The 21,428-nt window shown below is 35.8% G+C and overlaps 3 protein-coding genes across 7 annotated transcripts; 1 reads left to right on the forward strand and 2 right to left on the reverse strand.

Moving 5' to 3' along the window:
- Positions 1 to 1,538: 1,538 nt before the first annotated feature.
- LOC140768454 (uncharacterized) lies at positions 1,539 to 10,425 on the reverse strand. 4 transcript variants are annotated; one of them, XM_073108726.1, is made up of 9 exons: positions 10,252 to 10,425; positions 9,532 to 9,623; positions 7,780 to 7,844; positions 5,326 to 5,398; positions 4,138 to 4,247; positions 3,928 to 4,032; positions 2,981 to 3,080; positions 2,296 to 2,389; positions 1,961 to 2,099 (listed from the first exon to the last, which is right to left on the reverse strand). In XM_073108726.1, exons 1-8 carry the CDS (start codon positions 10,421 to 10,423, stop codon positions 2,327 to 2,329), a joined length of 780 nt encoding a protein of 259 aa, XP_072964827.1. In that variant the 5' UTR covers positions 10,424 to 10,425; the 3' UTR covers positions 1,961 to 2,099; positions 2,296 to 2,326. The 4 variants fall into 4 exon arrangements, with proteins under 4 accessions (XP_072964828.1, XP_072964829.1, XP_072964826.1 ...); XM_073108727.1 differs by lacking the exons at positions 2,296 to 2,389; positions 10,252 to 10,425 and adding an exon at positions 9,991 to 10,172 and having other exon boundaries at positions 1,539 to 2,099; XM_073108728.1 differs by lacking the exons at positions 2,296 to 2,389; positions 10,252 to 10,425 and adding an exon at positions 8,424 to 8,505 and having other exon boundaries at positions 1,539 to 2,099; positions 9,531 to 9,588.
- A 1,474-nt stretch (positions 10,426 to 11,899) lies between these two features.
- LOC140768897 (uncharacterized) lies at positions 11,900 to 13,115 on the forward strand. Its single transcript, XM_073109355.1, has 2 exons — positions 11,900 to 12,135; positions 12,217 to 13,115. Exons 1-2 carry the CDS (start codon positions 11,973 to 11,975, stop codon positions 12,846 to 12,848), a joined length of 795 nt encoding a protein of 264 aa, XP_072965456.1. The 5' UTR covers positions 11,900 to 11,972; the 3' UTR covers positions 12,849 to 13,115.
- Positions 13,116 to 13,487: 372 nt separating this feature from the next.
- Positions 13,488 to 15,685, reverse strand: LOC140768752 (omega-hydroxypalmitate O-feruloyl transferase-like). Of its 2 annotated transcripts, XM_073109146.1 has the most exons (3): positions 15,533 to 15,685; positions 15,030 to 15,464; positions 13,488 to 14,498 (listed from the first exon to the last, which is right to left on the reverse strand). In XM_073109146.1, exons 1-3 carry the CDS (start codon positions 15,533 to 15,535, stop codon positions 13,641 to 13,643), a joined length of 1,296 nt encoding a protein of 431 aa, XP_072965247.1. In that variant the 5' UTR covers positions 15,536 to 15,685; the 3' UTR covers positions 13,488 to 13,640. The 2 variants fall into 2 exon arrangements, with proteins under 2 accessions (XP_072965247.1, XP_072965246.1); XM_073109145.1 differs by lacking the exon at positions 15,533 to 15,685 and having other exon boundaries at positions 15,030 to 15,473.
- Positions 15,686 to 21,428: the final 5,743 nt, after the last annotated feature.

Genomic DNA, 21,428 nt, shown 5'->3' on the forward strand with positions numbered 1-21,428 from the left:
ATTTTTTTATTTTCACTTGCGAATGCATTGTTCATGTACTAATTCTCAATCAAAATTTGGTGGTAATTAGTGATTTTTACTGACTTATGAAGCCATGAATTCATCACCAGTAGAAGAAGGGCCATGAATATTGTTCAACCTACCAAATATGTCTGTAATCATCTCTCTTTGGAGAAAATGTTTGCAATCTTCTTTGTGCGAGTTCTTGATCTCTATAACACATATAATTAATTTTAAGGATAATTCTCTTTTTATCCTTTGAACTATCATTCTTTTCTATATAATTTTATGATCTTTTTGTTCGGTACGTAATAACCTCGTGAATATTTTTTTTGGTATATAATGGTTTATAATAGAAGGGGCTAAGTGAGGTATATCTGATAGCCCAGGGAGTAGGGAGTCATTATAATTTGGGGGCCTTTATGAAAAAATATAATAGTTCAGAGGATAAAAATAAAATTATCCCTTAATTTTATACTGTTCTACTAGAATTTTCAAACTGATTACAAGCAGTTAGCGGACTACTATCAATATAGGAAATAAGTACTTTCTTAAGTTATATTACTATGTAAATTACTGAATACCATTTGTGAGAGCAGATAGGTAAAAAGGAAAACCCTTCTTTGTGCAGTGTAATTAGGGATGCAAACAGGTGGGATTTAATTTGATTTGACTTGCTACCCAACACGGAGCAGATTTGGATGGAAAAATCTTGCCTGATCCAAAGACATATCCTTATGGGTCAGAATTTAAAAAAAAATTAAAAAAAAAACTCAAATAGGAATACAGATATATATATCAGATATCTATTTGCTCGTATATATAAAAATAATATTATTAACAAACCCTAACGGCCACGAAACGAAAACCTTATACTTCTTCACTCTCTCCAACGTTCTGATCTCTACGCTACTTCCAACCTCTTCCTCTTCCCTCGCCGATTGCTACCTCTGACCTCTCCCTCTTCTTCACCGGTAGGTTTCTGCCTTTAGCTTTGTAAGCGTTTCTTTTTCTCTTTCTCGACGTTTTTACCTCCTAGTTAAATCATTCAAGCTAATCCCGTGTGTTTAACATCTAACTAAATCCTTGAAGGACTCCACTTCTCGTAAAAGAAATCTCATTAGAGATTCCAGGTGGATTCAAACATGAAACCTGATAACCCTTTGGTTTTGTACTGCAGAGAGTTCTCATTTGACATCTTTAATAAGATGAAAGTAGAAATTTAGTGGGGAGAGGTTGGTCACCTCGGCCTACTTGTTAAATTTTCTTTCTCAAAATTTTAACAATAATAAGATTGAGCTCTGAATGCGTTCTTTTTTTAACAATAGATGCATAAATTACATACAATTTACATTAGAAATGACCATAAAAATTTTATTTTTATTATTTTGAAAACTAAGTTTTTTTTTTTTTTTTTTTTTTTTTTTTGTGCAACAACAATGGGAAAATATGTATTGCATCATTTCTATTATCTTGTGTGACATTCTAAAGCAGATATGTGGCACAACTCCCTCGCTGAGATCCATTTATCTACAATGATTTCATTATGTAACACCAAAAGCAACAATCACATACGGCAATTCATTTCAAAATAACTGATCCTGCAACTTGATGAATACTCTACAAAGAGTTGGAGAAAAAGAGTACAAGATGACAAAGAAAGAATATGCTCTGTTAACTGTGGGAATTTACAAAAAACAACCATGTACTGTTCAGCTGCCTGTTTGTCATATACCCCACACTCTGTAATATGGAGATCAAGCAAGAGTTGTTGCACCTGATTTGTGATCTCCAGTACAGCAGCAGAGAACTTGTAATGTGGGTGCAAGCAAGCTACTGCAGTTGTAATAGTATTGCCATCTTCAATGCTGATGATGTTTTCCTATGGTATCCGCACAAACATTTCATTTTGATGGAGTGTCTCAAGTTACTCGAATGAGTAGAACCACCATGATGAAAATGCAAATCATTGCAAACATCAAAAGCCATGTGAAGCATGTCGTTTTGGAAGTCTCTGAATATACCTCCACAGCTCGTACATTAGCATGGCCGGTGCTCGCCAAGCTATGCTCTACGGCCCTCTCGGTTGAATCAAGAATCTGAGTAGATCATAAGAGTACAAGCTCAGTGGTTGTCTCATTCAAAAAAAAAAAAAAATTCTAGAATCAAGCAGAACATGCAGAGAGTGGTTGTTTTTTTTTTTTTCTCATAGATGACACTTTCTGGAGTAAAATCACCAGAGACTGGACAAGATCCATTATCAAAGGAAACAACCAGGGAAATACACTGATATACCTCAATTCAAAATACTGAAATGTCACGTCTGTCATTCCTTTTTGCTAATCTCTTTTGTGTCAGTTAATTTGGCATAACAATCCCTAGCATCTGCCTAAAATTGGCAAACAAAATATTCTGTGATGAGAAGCAACATGTATCTCAAGGTTTAGAATTATTAAACAGCTGATTCCAGGAATCCTAACTGGAAAATACAAATTAAATCCTCTAATTGTCTTGAAGAAAACCAATTTACATCTCACAAGATAGAAGAGTATATTTCTGTAGATTCTCATCTGAAGTATCATAACAGTTCATGCATACTATTTATTTTTCATCCTGGGGGGCAGTAAAAGAACCATTAATTGCATATTATTAATAGGAAGATTCACAAAGATCAAAAGTTGTCGTTTCCACAAGGGACAAAGTTGATTGACATGATATCCAATTATCCATATCATTGTTATTGTTTATAATGGGGAAAATATTGTCTGCATATGTATGAGATTATGTCATAAATAATATATTATTTGGATAAAAGGCCAAAGCAATTTATAGGACTAAAAAGGCCTGTTACCTATTTCTTGCTTCCTCTTCTTGTTGCATCAAACAATCAGGACAGATTATCACTAAACCACAAATGCACACAAAGATGGAAGACGGGAAAAGCTAAAAGAAGAGAAAAGGTTAGAAGAAAAATCTCTACCGTCTCAGTGTCTTGCAAAGATTGGTTCATCATAAGACTACTCTCCTTTAATTGATGCGCTAAGCCAACCATTTCATCAGTCAAATCTTCTTGAAGCTTTCTACCAAGGGAGAGAGAGAATCAATAAGAAATGGAATGAACTTCTGTAGGATGACAGGAAATTAGTTTCAATAATATTTAGATCTAGATGCTCAATATCCCTAGTAAACGATAAGAAGATATGCCTGCAAAAGAATAACTTGAAATGATTTTTTAAAATTTATACTGTTTCTGAATTCACAAAGCGAAAAATGTAGAAGTGTCAAACACACATCTGGTAGGAGAAAGGAAGACAACTAAAAGGTGGATGATGCCAAGACAAAAGTTCCACAAAAATGAACAGAGCCGAAAAAATTGCAGCAAGCTGCATACCGTCTATTTCATGTCAATACCAGATGCAATAATTAAAATATACTATAATTTAATACTAAATTTGTTTTATCCTACCTGTTCAAAGTTAAGGCTGTTTCATGTAAGAAAGGCAAGTGGTATTTCAGATCAAGATATTAGACGCCATTATTGCAACAAAGGATAGAAAAGGAACAGTTTGGTCCTAGAAAGAAGTTGTCTGATAAGCCATATGCAATCAGCAATAGCTACATCCCTCATAATAGCCTGAATGTAATTAAGCAAAGAACCAACCTCAGGATTTTGCATAGGACACTGTTCAGATGGAGAACTAATTAATAATTACAATATGTGCAGAAAGGCTGCCAACAGATTTTAAGCATCAACTTATGACAATATTTTTCTGGGCAATCCCAGTGAGTAAAGTTAGAAAAGACTGGCAGAAAACCATACGATATGGAGTGAAAAGTTATGCCCATACCTCAGTAGGTGAAAAACATGACCTCTCCTGAATGAAGCAAATAAATTAGGCAATAGTTAAGTTCAATTTTGTAAGGCACCTATGTTTCTCAATGTGAGCCTGCGTTGACACATCCAGTCTAATAGGCTCTCCTGAACTCCTCTCCTTACTTTCTTGAGTACTTCCTCCAACCTCTGTCTGAGCTCTGTTAAGTTTTTAAAGAAGTCAATCAAGCCTTCAAATACAAGAAAGCAGAAAAGGACACAAACTGTCCACATACTATCATTGACATAAGTGCAGATTTACTTACATGGTTCTCCTTCTTAACCCCTCGGAAGAAGTCAAATAATTTGCAATTTTCTCTGCCCTAGGAGAGTTTTCCACCTGATTAATTTCTTCAACCTCCTCTGTCGGTTGTGGCTGAAGAGATTCTCAACAGCAATTAGAAAAGGAAGAGAAGGAAGAGTTAACATATTGCAGTTCCGGTAATCCATGATAATTTCAACAAATCCATTCAAGATATCAGTGTTGGACAACAAAAGGACCAAGTATCCTACATCACTAATTTAAAGAAAAAACACTTCACAGAATTTTATGAAGTGAAATGAATTTTACAACAGAAAACGGTGTTGAGTCCCAACAGAATATACATAAACATATATTGAGGAGTATCCACCCAGGCCCCAGCACTAAGTTTAAACACTGAAGTCTAAACAGTTGATATGTTCAGCAGGTCCTAAAAAGCTTATATATAAAAAAATCACAAGTTCAGGAGCAATTTTCTCTAGCTTTACATAACCCCAGAAGTAATTCTCTAAAGATTAATAAGACTACACTTTTTAATACATGGTTTCTAAGCTGAACACTCAAGACAAGCATGGTTTCTGTTTGGGCCGATCCGTGCAGGTTGATCTAGACAGCCATTGAATGTGTACTAACGCAGTAGTCATGCGCATCCAACGGTTTTAATCACGACCGGATACAAATAGAGAGGGGTTATTGTGAGTGCAATCAAAGCTATTAGATAAACGTGGCTGATACGTTTGACACGCATCTGACGGCCTGCTAGGACTGACCAGCATAGGGTCGGCCCAGATGGAATCCAATCCACTCAAGACGGGTGTAAGCATTCGAATTTACACCCAAGTGCCCTGCTTACCATGCATATATGTACATTCCTATGCATAAATATATATTGTTTTTTACTATCTATCTGTCATTTAGAGAGAGTAAACCATCGCTGGAATCAATAAATCACAACAAAAGTTAATCATTTGAAATTCTGATATGATAATGTAAAGCCTGCAACTAGCAGTAGCATTAATTATTAAACTACTACTGACTTGATATTCATGAAAAGATACTTCAACAGATAACTACCAGAATGGACAGCGAGAACTGAACATAGATTTTGTACTAATGGGTGGAGTAGTCCAAATTGGATAGGATTAACCAAAAAAACCAAAATTTGAGAATCAAAAGAGAGAAAGAAGCATACAGATGGAGCAGCTAATTTTGCAGCAATGGATTCAATCTTCTCTGAATATTCATTCAACTTTGCTTTGGTGACACTAAGAAGCAATCAAAGGAGATTTTATTACTATGTGAAATATTAGAGTAATACAAAGATAAGTGCTAAATATATCATCAGCAGCAGAATCTGCAAGACGCATCCATGCTTTCTATATTAAAAGTGGAGTCTTTGTAATTTTGAGCATGGAAAATTTACTGTAAGGTATGGAAATGTGAAGAATAGGAATTGAACCCCATCAATAGAGCTATCTAAATATTGCAGGCACGAGTAAACCTAACAAAGCAGAGTAAATGTTATATGAAAAGATGCATGCATGCATACATGGCTGTGTGCAACTTATATCTTTATGCAATTAAAATGATCAATATTTCATAAGATATTGATCACACATGAACTGTAACGTGGCAAATCTCTGCTGAAATAACTATATGTTCATGAACTTTTAAAGTCAAATGTATTGGCAAATTGTACTAGACTTCTATAATCTACAAAAAGGATATCATTCGATAAAGATGGAAGCCTTCCAACTGTTAATATAATAAGCAAAGATGGGGCACTTGAACAAGAAATGTTGTGTATTTGCTGAAATAGCACTTATGTTCCAACAGGAATAACATCTTAAATTTCAGGTCATCACTATATCTGTTTCATAAGTGTAGGTTAAGAGATCTTCATACTGCAGTATCAAGAATAAAAGAACATGAGCAGGTGGTGAAAAACATAAAAAATCTAATGATCTATGATAAGAATGAGAGCAAGAATGGGGTTTACTTCACCTTGAAATTATCCTATGCATATGTACAGGATGTCAGGAAAGATGGGTGGAATTGCCAACATCTTCCCAATTTAATACTTTTTGTATATTGCACCATCTTAAAAATAGTTTAGATGATTAATGCTAACTTCTCTATCGATCTAACTTTTTTGTAGAACCTGCTCCGAAATGAAAATAAAACCAGCTTTGAATGGTACAACACTTTGCAAAATCAAATTAAAAGCATAGTTCACCAGATTAGCCGATCCTGATCTAGGCCTGATCCCAAAATTCTCTTTCTTTCTCTTTTACTCTTTCACTCTTTCTTCTCACTCTCTCTTACACTCTTTCTTTCTTTCACTTTTTTTTTCTCTTCTTATTATATAACTATTGTTTCTCTTATGGAGAGATCTAACTTTCGCGAACTCTAACAAACTCCAGTATATAATTTTTTAATTTATTTCTTTTTTTATTCTTTCCACTCTTTCCTCTTTCTTCTTCTTCTTCACTGCACTATAGTTTTTCCTTCTTTTGTTTGATTTTCTTCCACTCACTCTCTTTCTAATCTCTTCCTTTTAATTTTTATTGCACCATAGTTTTTCTTTCTTTATTTTCTTATTTTTAGTAAAAAAAATTCTAAATTTTTAAAACGTTTTCCTACATTTTTAAATAATATTTAAAATTTTACGTAATTAAAAAGTCTGATATGACTTAGGTGACTAATACGGCCGGTCCGACCAATACGTATCATTTTTTCGAAAGGTTGGTCCCGATCTCGATTTTTTAAACCTTGGTTAAAAGACCAGTTAGTACAACACTTTGCAAAATCAAGTTAAAATAAAAGAGTTCAAAGCACAAGACAATTGTGAACTGAGACTGAGACACACAGTGTGTAGTATGTAAGTGTGTAACATCTATCTATAATTGTATTAATTACTGTTGTGATAACTCCTACGATAAGATTAAGAAATGGAGCAAACCAGCAAGTACGTAATGGAATAGCCCATGAAGAGATGACAAAATTTTACATAAAAAATAGAACTTAATCCAATATATTATGAGTTTCTTAATTGAGTGCAGAGTTAAAAATAGCCAGTAAGTACATACATGTATGATAAAGCAGGAGATTTAGAAGTTCTAATATACAGTACAAACAGACAATTATCCAAACTAAGGTATCTTTTCTGTATTTATCGCAATACCTCATCTCTCCTTGGGTCAACTAGTACCCTTTGTTCCATTTCTCTATGATATCATGTCTGATTCACCTCTCGCTCTCAATTTCTCACTAAAAGAAAATCTCAACTTATCCAATCACTTGTTAATATCCCTATCCTACAATTGTTTCTCTACTTAGTGCTTTACCATTCTATAGTGCTACATTTACTCCCTGTGGCAATCCAAGTTCCACTGCTAGGCTTTATATCATCCCAGACCAAGAAATTCATTTCGTACAATTGAACCTTTTCAAACTGTTTCCTTCTAAGGACCAAGAAAACTTGTGCCAAAATATTGTAAAGAGCTTCACATAGAGGAGCATACTGAGCTGTTTGTAGGTCCTAAATATTATGCATAAGTATTCAGGAGGTGAAATTTCTAAATAAAAAAGAAAAGAAAAGAAAAGAAAAATAATAAAGATGAGCAAGCTAAAAAATTGAACAAACCTTGAGACTCCTGCTGTAGTCTCCATTCCTAGCTGCTCTAACTGTTCCCTTAAAGTGGTTACATACTGCAAAGTTAATCATGTCATACTTTACCCATTATATTCCAATTGAAAAGATATAAAAGTAGAATAAAATGATTGGAGCTGGACAAGTCAAGCTAGTTAACACATATCCAAAATAATAAGCAAATGAAGAATTTGGTTCTTGTACATTAGTGACCAAAAGAAGAAAAACACATTAAGTTCATAAAGTTATTCTGCTGTGCCGAATTTTGACTAACATCTTATCTGAATTCATTCATCCTACCAAATGACTATAACTGGATGTTATCTTTGCAGCTAAGAGCAGCATTTCTAGATATTCTTTTCTTTTCTTATTCAACTATTAATCTCCTTTTCATTCTCTTGGATGATCAAATAGCTTAAACAATGGAAAAGATCATCTTTGTTAGGATGAAGGACAATAGAGATCTCCAGACCTTATGATATCAAACCCCAAATCCAGTAGTAAATTTAATGCCCAAGTCCAGAAGATTAGCTTATCAACTTTCAATAACAAGGGTGAAAAAAAAAAATTCTAGATTGAGATTTTCCACAAACATATCTTGTGCAATGCAAAAATTTGCAAGAGAAAAATGTACGCACATGAACTATCAACAAGGCCAACCAGCATGGAAAGTTTCACATGGAAACTAAGAAACACACCAAATCAAGAACACCTGCTGTGCTTGGAAACACAAGAATAACTTGCATGATATAATTAAGAATCTAAAATATGGAATATGACCCCTCAAAATAAACAGATGCTATGATGCATAGAATGCAAAACCACAATGAAAATACAATATGCTGACACAAAACATGTCATAAACACTGATGCCACAATGGCAAGACATTTAAGGGGAGCACAGAGAGAGAGAATGGAAAGACTATGGCGACAAAAAAGCATTGTATTGCATGGCAGATTTTTCTGCGGGGCATTAGATGACTGAACTGCTTACTTAGAGAAAGAAGAGGCAAAGAGGGTTTTTTATTTTTCATTCTCACAGAGACCTTAGTGGCAACTGACAAGGACTTCCTCCAACGTCTGGCTACTCTTCTTTTCACAACTTCGATTATCAGTACCTCTTCCTCCATTCCATATCATTGATGATCTCGACCAAGTAGAGTATGCTAAGGAAGGAGAAAGTATGCTAGATGGCACTTACCTTTCTGATCCATGACCAACATGCCCCAATTCGAAGGCGACTTAATGTCCTACATTACAAGTTATTTCCACCTTAATTTTTGTTGATTGTGAATAATATTCTTCTATTATACTCTTTTTTTGTATCTAATTGTGTCATTATAATGTATCTCATATTTATAGGTACATTACCAAGTGGATATGACCCTATCTTTCTCTAGCTGGCTCAAAGAAAACAAAGATGGTCACGAAACTTTGGCAACCAGGCATCAGCTTTCCTCAGTAGAATAATTAGCAGAATGGAATCAAATAGGTCACATAGAGAATTCATATAGCCAAAGTCCCAATAATTAGACTTAATGCTCTACAATAACAGTAATTAAAAATTTTAAATTACACATAGCACCAGCTGTAAGATCCTCCAGAAGCTGAATTCATCAACCAATGGTGCTGCTAACAGAGAGCACATAATACGGCAACTTAATTGAAATCCTCCTTTTACTAAATAACTAGATTTAGTTTAAAAGCACTTTGAATATAAGAATTTAGAACAAGATTTCCACTCACATGAATTAGTTTTGCCTGATTCTGCTGTTGTGGAGCTGCTGCCAGCAACCTTCTCAGATTAACTTCAATCTTACTGAGTCCCATCAGGAAAACTAACGACAGAACAATGAAATATCAGAACTTCAGCATCATTATCCTCCAATCACATGCTAATAACAATAACTCTGACAAAAAAAAAAAGAATATAAACACTTGTGAGCATCCAAAAAGAAAAAGAAAAGTTAGGTTTCTTGCTTCGTTTTGGATTCTGGGATCGACACAGATCATAAAATCCAATAATGTTACATATGCTCACAACCAAGGAACTATTCCCAGTTCCGATGCGATCTGTATATGGCGTTAACCAACTTATTATCCATAAAGATCGTTCCCACCCCCCGTATCTGGATGTTTATGTTCTCTGATCTCAATTCGCAATTTGATCTTGCACATCACCAATAAGGAAAAAAGGAACTTAACCTGAGGAGGGATCAAGATCGTCTATTGTGGATCAAATCTATGCGCACTTCGATCGATGGTGAGGAAGTTTTCTCAAATTTCTCCCAAAAGAAAAGGAGGAGGAGAGAGGAGAGACAATTCAACCCTTGCGCTTGAACCCAACCCGATGGAGGCCAAATCATCGGGCTGGAAGGCCTACGAAATCCTAGCCCGTTATATCCCACCACCCTCCTCCAATCAGCACTAAACCGAAGGACGGCCCAAATTGCATAAAGATCTCACCTTTCTCCGGAAATCGACGGAGCACACCTCCGCCTTGTACGAGGAAACCACAATCTCCTTGAAGGGGGTCTTGAGCAAGAGGGAGGCGGCGACGGAGGCGGAGGGCGATGGACGTGGAGAATGTAGAGGAGAGGGGTAAGTACGGATGTCTTTTTGGTTGGGATTTTAACATAGCTGCCACCAAAATGTTTCAAAAATATCATAATTACCACTGCAGTCTTCAAAAATATCATAATTGTATTCGTTAATTAACTAACTATAATTTAAATTCAAAAATTTTATTTCACCCTTATATAAATTATTTTAAATAGTTCAAAAATTATCCCATATTTTATCCTATATTGCAAAGAAAAAAATTACTGATAAATATTTTACGGTTTAACTTTAAAAAACATAAGAGTATTTTAGTTATATATATATATATATATATATATATATATATATATATATATATATATTGTGTTTATCATTTGTACGTGGTATTATACAATTTAACTCACACGCGTGTTGGCCCACTCGGTTCGGTTCAGTTCACTCATGAGTCAAGTCCAAATTTATTTTTTTTCGAATACAAATTCGTATTTAGTTTGATTCACATTGGTTGAACCCGAAATAGTGTGTCCTTTTGAATATCCCTTCCTTGTCGAGCCAAATCCAACAGTTTGCATATTTGTTATACTGTACTAACATTTATTAATTATCCAATATATACTAAACTCATTTTTTTTATTTTTTATTTTTATGATACTCACTTTTAGAGCCAATTTTCTTTTATTTCTTTTTATGGTTTTGAATAACCGAATATGTAAGGATAAAGTATTTTTGAGCTCTTTATATTCCACCATTAATCCATATTAATAATGTCTAAACCTTACTTAAAACTTAGCTCAAAATTAATAAATATTTATATCAAATATATAGTATTTTTAACGCAGACCATCAATATTATCCATCCAAAAAGATATATTTACAAAACTTGAATGCAAAAATTCAAATATTAGTAATTTTGCATTTGAGAAAGCGAGAAAATGATTTAGATAAACTAATTACTAAAATATTATTCAATAGTATTTAATTTTGTTATTAATTTTCCTTATTGCCAACTAATGAATCATCATCAAGTACAAACAAAGTAAAACTGATGCATTTTCCACAAATATTCTTCTCCAATCTACTTATTTTATAATAACAAGTGGCCACGTACCTTTCTCATAATTTCCCTGCAGATTGCTTCCACAAATGGAACAGACTAGAGAGTAGAAGAGGTGACATCCAAATATGTAAGGAAGAACAGCAGAATAATGGAGCCTAAGACCACCATCTCTCCTCATGCATAAATTTGTCTACAATTATATAACAAACTTAGGAGCTCTAATTAATATACTCTCTCTCTCTCTCTCTCTCTCTCTCTCTCTCTCTCTCTCTCTCTCTCTCTCTCTCAACTCCCATGATCTTATAGAAAAGATTTGGCAACTAGTGCATTGGAGAAAAGCTCCAAATTAGTCACATGCACCCTCTTGAATCTGCCAAGTGAGCAACAGACTGAATCAGACAAGCAATACCTGACAAACATCTCAACATCAGTCCAAAAGCACCCCCCCTCACATGTCCTTGTTTCATTTGAGTTTCCCATCATCTTCTCTCCCAGTCCACTCTCATCTCAATCCAAGAACCAAGTTTTCCATTTGAGTTTCTCCTACTTCTTCTCTTCTGACACTATAATGAATCCAAGGGTTCTCATTGTTGCAATCCTATCCATCTGCACCAATCTCCTCTTCACTGAAGCCCTCCCAAGATCCATCTCAAACATCAGTGTCATTGGTGCAGTCTACTGTGATGCTTGCTCAAACAACACCTTCTCCAAGCATAGCTTCTTCCTCAAAGGTAAACTTCCAAGACCCACATCTCCATTAGTTTTCAGTTTGGTTCTAGCTTCACTTAGCTTTGAGTCTTGGGCATCAACAGGTGCCAGAGTTCTGATACAATGCAGGTTCAGGGTGAGCTCCACATCAACAGAGGAGATCTCACTGGAAGCAGAGAGAACCACTGACAAGTATGGCATCTACAAGCTCGACATCCCCCCTGTTGATGGATTTGAGTGCAGGGAAGGCAGAGAGATCAAGTCTGCATGCAGAGCCAGCTTGATGAGGAGCTCATCCTCTCTCTGCAATGTCCCTGGATTGAGAGGATCAAGTCAGCATGTGGCAATCAAAGCTAGGGAGGCTCACATTTGCTTCTTTAACTTGAATGCTTTGAGCTATAGGCCTGCAAAGAGAGACACTTCCCTTTGTGGAACTAGAAATGGAGTAATGTCTAGTAGTAGTACTAGTGGTATTAACTCTTCACTGTTCTTTTGGCCATTCTTTCCACCATATTGGTTTCCATGGCCAAGTTTGCCACCCTTTTCTTTTCCACCATCTCTTCCTTTCCCCTTCCCTCACATACCACTTCCAAATCCATCATCTTTTCCTTTTCCCATCCCGCAATGGCTTCTCCCCTTCTTAAAACCACCATATTTCCCTTTCCCCTTATACCCATCACCAGACTCTCAAACTCCATCATCCCCTCCATTCCATGGAGTTAATCCAACCCCTTAGTAATTTCTCTTTTGACCTATGTTTTTATCTTTTCTGAAGTAGAACAAGTAGTGTAGATGATTTCTAATGATAATGACCATGCTCTTTTATTTAGGAGAGCAGGGTGTAAGGTATCTGGCCATGATTTGAACATTGTCACCACCACCATGGTGGATAATTTTGTGAATGCGTTGAAGAGAAAATAACTTGTGGTGTTGTTTTTGTTAGCTAATGGGTGGGTTTTTAGGTCACTTCTGGTTAGCAGAGTATTTCAGTTCTAAGTGAAGGAGTTGACAAACTTTTTCTTTCTTTTTCTTTTAACATCACCACCAACTTTTCATGAGTTTTTGAATGATCTACTACTATAGGTTGCAAAACTTATTATTATCCTACAATAATTTTTAAATATTACTCAGTAAATAGTCTTATAGTAAAATGTAATATATTTTGCCAGTAATAGTAGATACATTTTTGTCTTATTCAAGATGAAAACCTTGTAAACTAATTCTAGATGTCTTATAAATGTCTGTGAGGAGAGGAGTCAATTGCTATAACAATGTTCAATGTAGATGATGATAGAAAGCCCAAAAAAAATCAAAGAGATTAGGGATGTTAGAGTGAGTGTAAGGCACATGAGTAATTTCTCTGAGAGCATAGCAATGAATTTAGATGTGAGACAGACATAGATTAATGGAAACTATTACATAAATAGAGTAATTAACCTTACAACAGTGAAGGGTGCAACCAAACATTGTAAACAGATCAACACAATGACATAAACTTCCCCAGTCATGGTAATTATAGTTTAATTTCCTATATCTCCATTAGCTCCTGGAATTTTTGCATGGCTGAACAAGGCAGCCCTAGAAGAACATTGATGCTCTTCCTCTCCTTCCCATGAGACAAGAACAATACGACCTCCTTCTCAGGCAAAGCCACTGGCCCAGACTGCAATGGCTCCCCCCATCCAAAGTCTGTGGTATGGAAAGAAAGCCTAGACCAAGTAGTTATCAGTAGAGTTGCAGCAAGAGAAGGCCTAGCTCTTGTAGCTTCGAAGTAATCCATCGCAGATCTCATGTATCCATCGGTGACCGTCTCGATGGCCGTCTGAATTAGCCCGACCGCGAAGGAGATGGGCCTCTCGAGAAGCTCACCTGCATTGCAGAGAGAGTTGGTTAACACTATTCCATTGCCAAAGTATCCCTTTGGCAATGGTGGGCTAAATCTAGATCGCCCGTCGACCGCAAACAGAAGCTTGGTCTGTTGATTTCGCTCGAACTGCAAGGCCTTGGACCGCGCTCGCCATACGAAGGCGGAGAGAGCTTCAAAGGTGGTGCATTTGTTGAGAGTTCCATCTTCCATGGCTAGTCTCTTTAGCTGTTCAAGCTTGTCATGGTTGAAGTGGAAGGATTGGTAGAGCATCTCTTCTTCATAGAGACTGGTGGTGTTTGATGAATCCTCTATCTCGGTGAATTCATGATGGGGGAAGTCGATCACCGGAGGATCGCGGGCTTTGAGGATTGCTCGGTTTAAGAAGGGCGGTACCGATATCGGTAAACCTCTTGCGGTTTCACCCCATGAGTTAACAAACTCCATGGCTCCAAGACCATCAAACATGCAGTGGTTCATGGCTAGTCCAAGGATAAATCCCCCACATTTGAACTTAGTAACCTGGAGGTAAGAAAGTAGAGTAAGTCGAATATAAATTTCACACTCACTAACAATACAGAACGAAAGGATTAGTTTCTGCAACTCTAACAAAGCCAAACAACATCACTTGATGTCAGGAGACAGAAAGTTAGCTTTCATTTAGTTTCAAAATAGATAATTTTATAGATGAGTTCATGCCACACAAGTGTCATGTCACTATGTCTGATGTCTCTTCAGACATTGGTTATTTATTCATCGCCAGAAATCACCTTCAGAGAAAGCAATATTTCCTATGATAATGATGTTTGTTTCCTAGAACCAGCATTCTAATTCCTTATATTCAGTACCGATTTCTCAGTACCTTTTGATTACGGATTTAAGAATTAGAAAGTCGCTGAGAAGTAATTATGCATGCATCTTTCTCCATTCCAGTATAAAAGATAAATCATTCAACAAGAGATTAGATTCAAATATATATATATATATATATATTGATTCAAAATCTATAGAGAATTTAATTGACATATATGTAGAGAATTCGTAAAAGTGCACCTGAGCAGCCAGAGGAGGTATCTCTAGTATGCTCTTGGCCCCGGGAACAGAGTAAACAAGCTTGCCGAGCATGCAAGGGTCGGGCCTCGCAATGTCTCCGATGTCCTCCAAATCGCAGTCGGCCTCAGCCTCGACGAAGACCGCCCCTTCTCCGGTGCAATCCACGACGAGCTTCCCTTGGTCGCTAACCGTCAGGCGGCCGGCCAAAGGGTAGTAGTCGACGAGGACCTTCGACAAGGACTCTCTCATAACATCACCAACTCTCTCATTCCCTCTATGGTCTCCAGCTTTGAAGCAGTATATAGTCTGGACTATAACTGCAATATTTTGGTCAAGGTTGGAGAGGTAGTACAGACCCTTGTCAGTTTCGTTCGCAGGAGGGACTAGTGATGGCTTTCCTGGGTTCACTCTTAGCTCAAACACACTGCCACTGACCTGGAACATAAGCATATAAGGAGTTAGAGACTAGTTTTAGAAGCATTACAAGTGAATGATTTACATACCATTGTTGGATGAATGAAAGATGAGAGTTGTGTAGAGTGAGGAGGAGCACTGCTAGCTTCAGGTCTGGAAGAGGGACAAGGGGAGGGTTAAATAGAGAATTGTAGTAGGGATGATGTGAGGAAGAAGAAAGGGAGGAGTGTAGAATTGAGGGAAAGAAGAATAGTGGAATTAATACATTTTATTCTCTTTCTCTTTCTCTAGATCTCTCTTGTATATAGAATGAATGGGTTAATTGGGTCATTTGTGGGTTGGCCACTGGTTCTTGAACAAAATTTCACCAGTCAGAGCTGCTGTTGCTCCTGTGATGTAGGTAAACTGTTGGTTGGCCAGTTGGCCTCCAAATTATCCAAATCCTCTCAGATGGGTCAAACTCCAAATGGAACAACTTTTCGATCGGTCTAGGGTGACTTTTGTAACAGAGTGATAGATATCAGTTTATGATCCAGATCATGGGTTTAAATCTCAGTTTATGATCCAGATCATGGGTTTAAATCTGCTCCTTGAAGTTACAATTGATATTTAATAATTTTTTTTATCAAATCGCTATATATAGATATATATTTCTGCCTATAAAAGTTTACATCTTCCTAGTTAAAATTTTATATAATATTTAGAAAGTGGAGTTTACTAAAATATGTCATTTTCTTATAAAAGAAAATCAAAAGGAGGAATTACATCTATTTTTGATGAGTAAAGAAGTCCTTTTTAATTTATTTTTTAACTAAATATTAAAAGTAGAGAAGTTTTAAAAAGTGGGTACTTTTTTTTTTCACTTTCTGGTAACCAAAGACATTTTAGAGGGGATATAAAATTCATAATACGTAGGTAAAAACTTTCGTACCCTATTCAAATTGTCTATCTTAATAGATAGGTTGTAATCACAAGTTTAACTCAATTTTTTTTTTGCTTCTTTATCACGCACACAATATTATTAGATAATTAACTAACTTCAAAACAAGTTATTAAGCGACGGACAAATAATATATATTATGCATTTAACATTTCTTCTCACGTGTAGCTCTTAATACTACGTGTCGACAGATGATAGATAAGATAATATGTGGGGGCACTGCCCAGATAACAAAACTTAAACATTTGTCTACACAAAAATGTAGCTCTAATATCATATTAAATAACTAATTATTTTAAAAACTTAAGCTGATATCTATATTTCTAACATGCTCTCTCATATCTGACTCTAATACAACATGCAAATAAATATAGATTATAAGATGGGCAGGCCAACACATCTCAATTATAGAAATTAGAGAATAAATATCTATAATGCTATGCTAGATAACCGGTTGATCTAAATGTTTAAGCTATTATGTCTCGTTTGGATGTTATTAAAAACACTACTCCAGATTCACAACTATATATAAGATTATCCCTAAATTATATTAAAAATATTATTCATTCTCGTCTTAATCTTATACTACAAATAAGTCTAATTATAATTTTACACTTGATTTAACTAAAATTTTTTTACGCCTCTCGACTAATAACAATATAATTAAAATTAAGCGAAATTTTTTGTTTGAACTGGAAAGTGAGCTAAACTAGTTTTCCTCTCCATTTAAAATGAGCTTAGTAGAAAGTGAGATTAAATGGGAGGCAATTAAAGTTAATTATTCTCTACATCTGATTAGATAGACAATTGTAAGATTAAAAATGATAATAATAAGAATAACTGAATTATTAACGCCATGTTAGAAAACCGATCAATTGATTTTGAGACACTAGGAATTCTTATGGCGTACAGCTATCTATCTATCTATCTACTAGTTAATTGCATCAAAGTGCAGTGACAAAGTAAAGGGCAACAACCACTGGATGGAGAAAAGTAGGATGTTTCTTCTTGAAGGAAAGGCCCATTTCTCCAACCAAACTGAGAGGGATGCCATCAAGCAAACCACCGAGGAAACTTCCCATTGATCATAAGAGCTTCTCCCAAAGCAACCTTAGCCTCAGTCCATGGACTTGCACAAAGGCTATCAAGGAGTGCAAGGAAAAGAAGAGGGGTTGGAAGGAGATACTCTTCAAGTTTTGCTCATCGGAGGCACTCCAAGGACAGACACAGATTGACTGACTGACTGACTGACCAACCAACCAACCAACCAACTCCAAATTCTAGATTGGAGGATGCGTTTGCCGAGTCGTTTGTCCACCCGTATAGACAATCAAAGGTTTGCACAGTGGCTCCAATTGCAACCAGTAGGTGCAAGTTACTGCAAGGACAGTAGACCATCACAATTCTTTCTTCTTCTTCTTCTTCTTTTTTCTTGGCAGTAGAGAAAGAATGGTTTGACCAAATTAACCCTCCTAAATATTTTCTTTACGAATTTGCTGCGGTTTAAAACTTAAATACAAGATTAGAAGAATTGAAAAATTGCTAATCAGGATAGCAATTTCTAAATTTAAAAACTGCTAAAAAGATTGCTAAGTGTGAGGGAAAGTATTTTTTAAGTAAGTTGCTTTCCGGTTCAGCGACTTCTAAATATAAGTGGATTAGTTATTTTCTTGCCTCCTTCTCCTCCACCCTTTTCTCCTTTCTTACTACTATCGAAGATGACCCAGCCATTGCTCATGTGTTCGTCGTTGCTGCCATCTAGAACTAAATCCAATCTTTCCAGTGGAGGCTGGCTACCTCTCATCGTCCTTCTATAGCTATCCGTTGAAAGGGACATCATAGACAATGGAATGAGCAAGGCACTTCATCGTTGAAAGGGGATGAAAACGGTAGTAGGGGGATTGAGAGTAGTGTTAAATCTACAGATAAGTGTGAGAGGTCGGCGACCGTGGGATTCTCTAGTGACTCATTCCCATCTATATCTTCATTATCGTCACTCTCGTCATCGTAGGTGTTGCGAGCGGCAACGTCGTTATCCTATAGGGTTGTTTTTAGAAATTTGATATGGGGATGCTCGATTACTTACCTTCATCGACATCGGAACCATTCGTCGACATCGGGTTAAGTTTTGATCAGGTCGCAAACACAAAACTGACTCATTTATTAAACGGATCAGAATTTATAAACACGAATACGACAAGTTGCATGAGTCATAAATGGGTTATTGGATGGCAAAAATATATTCAAATTTTTATAAGTTATTCGAGTTATAAACAAGTTTATTCAAGTTGTAAAAGAGTTTATTCGTGTTTAAAAAAGTTAATCAAGTCATAAATGGGTGACTCAGGTCATAAACAGGTTAGTCAGATTATAAACATGTTATCGTGTCATAAATGGGTTGGTAAGTCAGGTCATAAACAGGTTAATTAAGTTGAGGTAGTAAACATGGACATTACTCGTTTAATAATCAAGTTAGACATTTGACCCTAACCTAATTAGACCAAACTCAAACTCATTCAAAAGCTAGGTTACCTAATGGGAACTGGTTCAGGTCAAATCACATCATGAAGATATTAGGCTCGATTGATCGAATCTATTTATTTTTTAATTGATTCATGCTTATTTTTTATATAAACCCTTAAGACAAGTATAGTTTTGTCATGTAAACCCTTAAGGCAAGTTAGTTAAATCATATAAGCCAGAAAAATAAGTCCAATTATGTTATGTAAATCTCTAATAAATCCAGTTAAGTTATGTAAGTCTATAAGACAAATCTTAGTTCAAATTGTGTAAACATTTAGAACTAGTACTAGTATGACTTACTATACTCAACCTCTCTATACATAAGAGGTTGTGCTTTTTTGTTAAAGCATCCAAGCATCTAATGAAGGATTATGTTTTAACTTTAGACTATTTTAGGATTAAGAGTAAGATAATCTATGAGTAGAAGTAAATTAATCATAGCTGTTTATTTTATTAGGAGTAGATCAACTTAGAACCATAATTCTATCTTCAAATTCTATCCACTATTATCTCCATGAAACACCCTACCTTATGACCATTCACCACTATCCTTGGCTGTCTACCACCCTCCGACGACCGTAGTAACGTCAGATAATTACTAATATGTGCAAGTTCAAACATTACTTCACTATTTTAATTTTATCTTTTTACTCTGACCTTGAAATCACGTTAAACTAAGTCCATTAAATCCGTGATTTATGAGCTTTCTCCTATGAAAATATCATAATTTTCTTACGTTCAGATCGATCATGTTATTGGGTCGAGTCAACTTTTGCCACCTTTAGCCACCGTCAACATCAACCTCCTACTAGATCGACTCTCTAGAGGGTACGCCTTCTTGCCAACATCCTCTACTATTCTTCTTGACATTGAAGGCAAGGATCTACTGCTCTGGCACTCCTATCGGAGACAAGGACAGTGTGGTCCCTCCGTCTAGTGAGCTAACAAGAGAATGAGCGCTTACACTGGATCTTGGTTGGAGGCCTAGTCTCTTTCCTCCTAATCTCCACTTCCCTTAGATCTGTATCCCTTCACTCTTCTCTATCACCGTCATGTAGACGAAAGGGTCTCACTAATGCTATAGACCTCAAAGGTCTCCTCATATCTCTTATCACAATCGTTGGCTTTCTTTAGATGGCTTGTAGCTGTGGAAGATGAAGATGAGAAATGGATCTTGCATAACAAAGAGCTTGGTGGAAAGGAAAAGTGAGAACTCGGTGGAAAAGTCCTTTCTTTTTTCTCGTAGTCGAAGGTAGAAGATGAGTGATAGGGGTATAATAGTTAATAGGTGTACTCCTTCACTATCACTATCGTTAACTTAGATCCAAAGTTTAACGGGATGTTATAATAAAAACAAATTTCGAGGGGTGATCGTAAAATCCATGTATAGTTTAGGAATGTAGGTGCATTAACCCTAATTTCATTATGAAAACCAAGTCTAATTTAGAGTGTTAGTGTAATTAACCCTAATTTCATTAAGTGTACCAAAATAATATGAATTTTTTTAGAGAGGCCCATTTTGATTAAAAAAAACTCAAAGAAGTGACTAACAAATCCTCCCTACAATCACCTTGTAGTAGATGTCAGATATTTTTCATTTTCCTTATTATAATGTCAGAAATTTTGACAGCAAAATTGTCCGTTCCTCAAAAAGTAATACAATTTTTAAATTATTTTGCTTACAAATTAACTTAGATGATTTACATTGTACAAGATAATAATTCCAATTTTTTTTTATTCTAATTGATTATGAGACTGTAGATGAAATTTCTTTTAAAAAAAGTATGAGTATGCAGACTAATTATAGGTAAGAGTCGATAGACAAACGGCTAACATATTTGAATATATAAATCAGACATTTAGGGCAGTCTCTCTAGAAAATAAGGCGAATCGATACACCTTTGCACAATTCAACTTTGTGACCTCTGATTATCATATGATATCTCACTATTATACTGCAGTGACAAATTTATAAAATAATAAATATGGGCAAGATATGTGAGCTAAGGCCATTGTGGGCCTTTTTTTTTCCAAAGAAAATGCTTAGACTAAAATTCATGAAGCTATAGGATCACAAAATATGTCAACAGGTGGACCAATCTAGATTTTACGAGCATAATCACAATCAACAAAATCGACAAAGTCATGAGCGACAATGCCATTATACATACTAGTAATACCGACCCTAAGAGACAAATAGATGAGCACCCACCTAATACATTTTTAAACGATGAAAAGGATCGCCCAATCCACATAAATGCATGTACTATTAACAAACTTGATCCACGATAAAGATAATCACCGAGAGTAATGCATTGATAAGCCGGCTAGGGCAACGGTGAGCAAGGACCAATTGACACAAGTTACTTACCAACCACCTCTACCATAGCTTTGCAATGCTCCAATTTTATAGAGTAATGCATCCATTTAGACAAATAGTACCTATTTTTGATGGACCACTATATATGATGATACCAATGGACCACTATAACTAATAATAATTTGTGACTCTTCCGTACCTT

The sequence above is a fragment of the Typha angustifolia genome, chromosome 10 (assembly GCF_048772165.1).
Source record: "Typha angustifolia cultivar Huaian chromosome 10, ASM4877216v1, whole genome shotgun sequence".
Lineage (NCBI taxonomy): Eukaryota > Viridiplantae > Streptophyta > Magnoliopsida > Poales > Typhaceae > Typha > Typha angustifolia.

Excerpts from the sequence above, each read along its gene's own strand:
- LOC140768454 (XM_073108726.1), bottom strand. The coding sequence starts at position 10,423 with ATGTTAAAATCCCAACCAAAAAGACATCCGTACTTACCCCTCTCCTCT. Across the intron at positions 5,399-7,779 it reads ACTACAGCAGGAGTCTCAAG|TGTCACCAAAGCAAAGTTGA; the intron begins GTTTGTTCAATT and ends ATTGCTTCTTAG. Across the intron at positions 2,390-2,980 it reads CTTTGCAAGACACTGAGACG|GCAGATGCTAGGGATTGTTA; the intron begins GTAGAGATTTTT and ends TGCCAATTTTAG.
- LOC140768897 (XM_073109355.1), top strand. The coding sequence starts at position 11,973 with ATGAATCCAAGGGTTCTCATTGTTGCAATCCTATCCATCTGCACCAAT. Across the intron at positions 12,136-12,216 it reads GCATAGCTTCTTCCTCAAAG|GTGCCAGAGTTCTGATACAA; the intron begins GTAAACTTCCAA and ends GGGCATCAACAG.
- LOC140768752 (XM_073109145.1), bottom strand. The coding sequence starts at position 15,473 with ATGTTCCAGGTCAGTGGCAGTGTGTTTGAGCTAAGAGTGAACCCAGGA. Across the intron at positions 14,499-15,029 it reads TACCTCCTCTGGCTGCTCAG|GTTACTAAGTTCAAATGTGG; the intron begins GTGCACTTTTAC and ends TCTTACCTCCAG.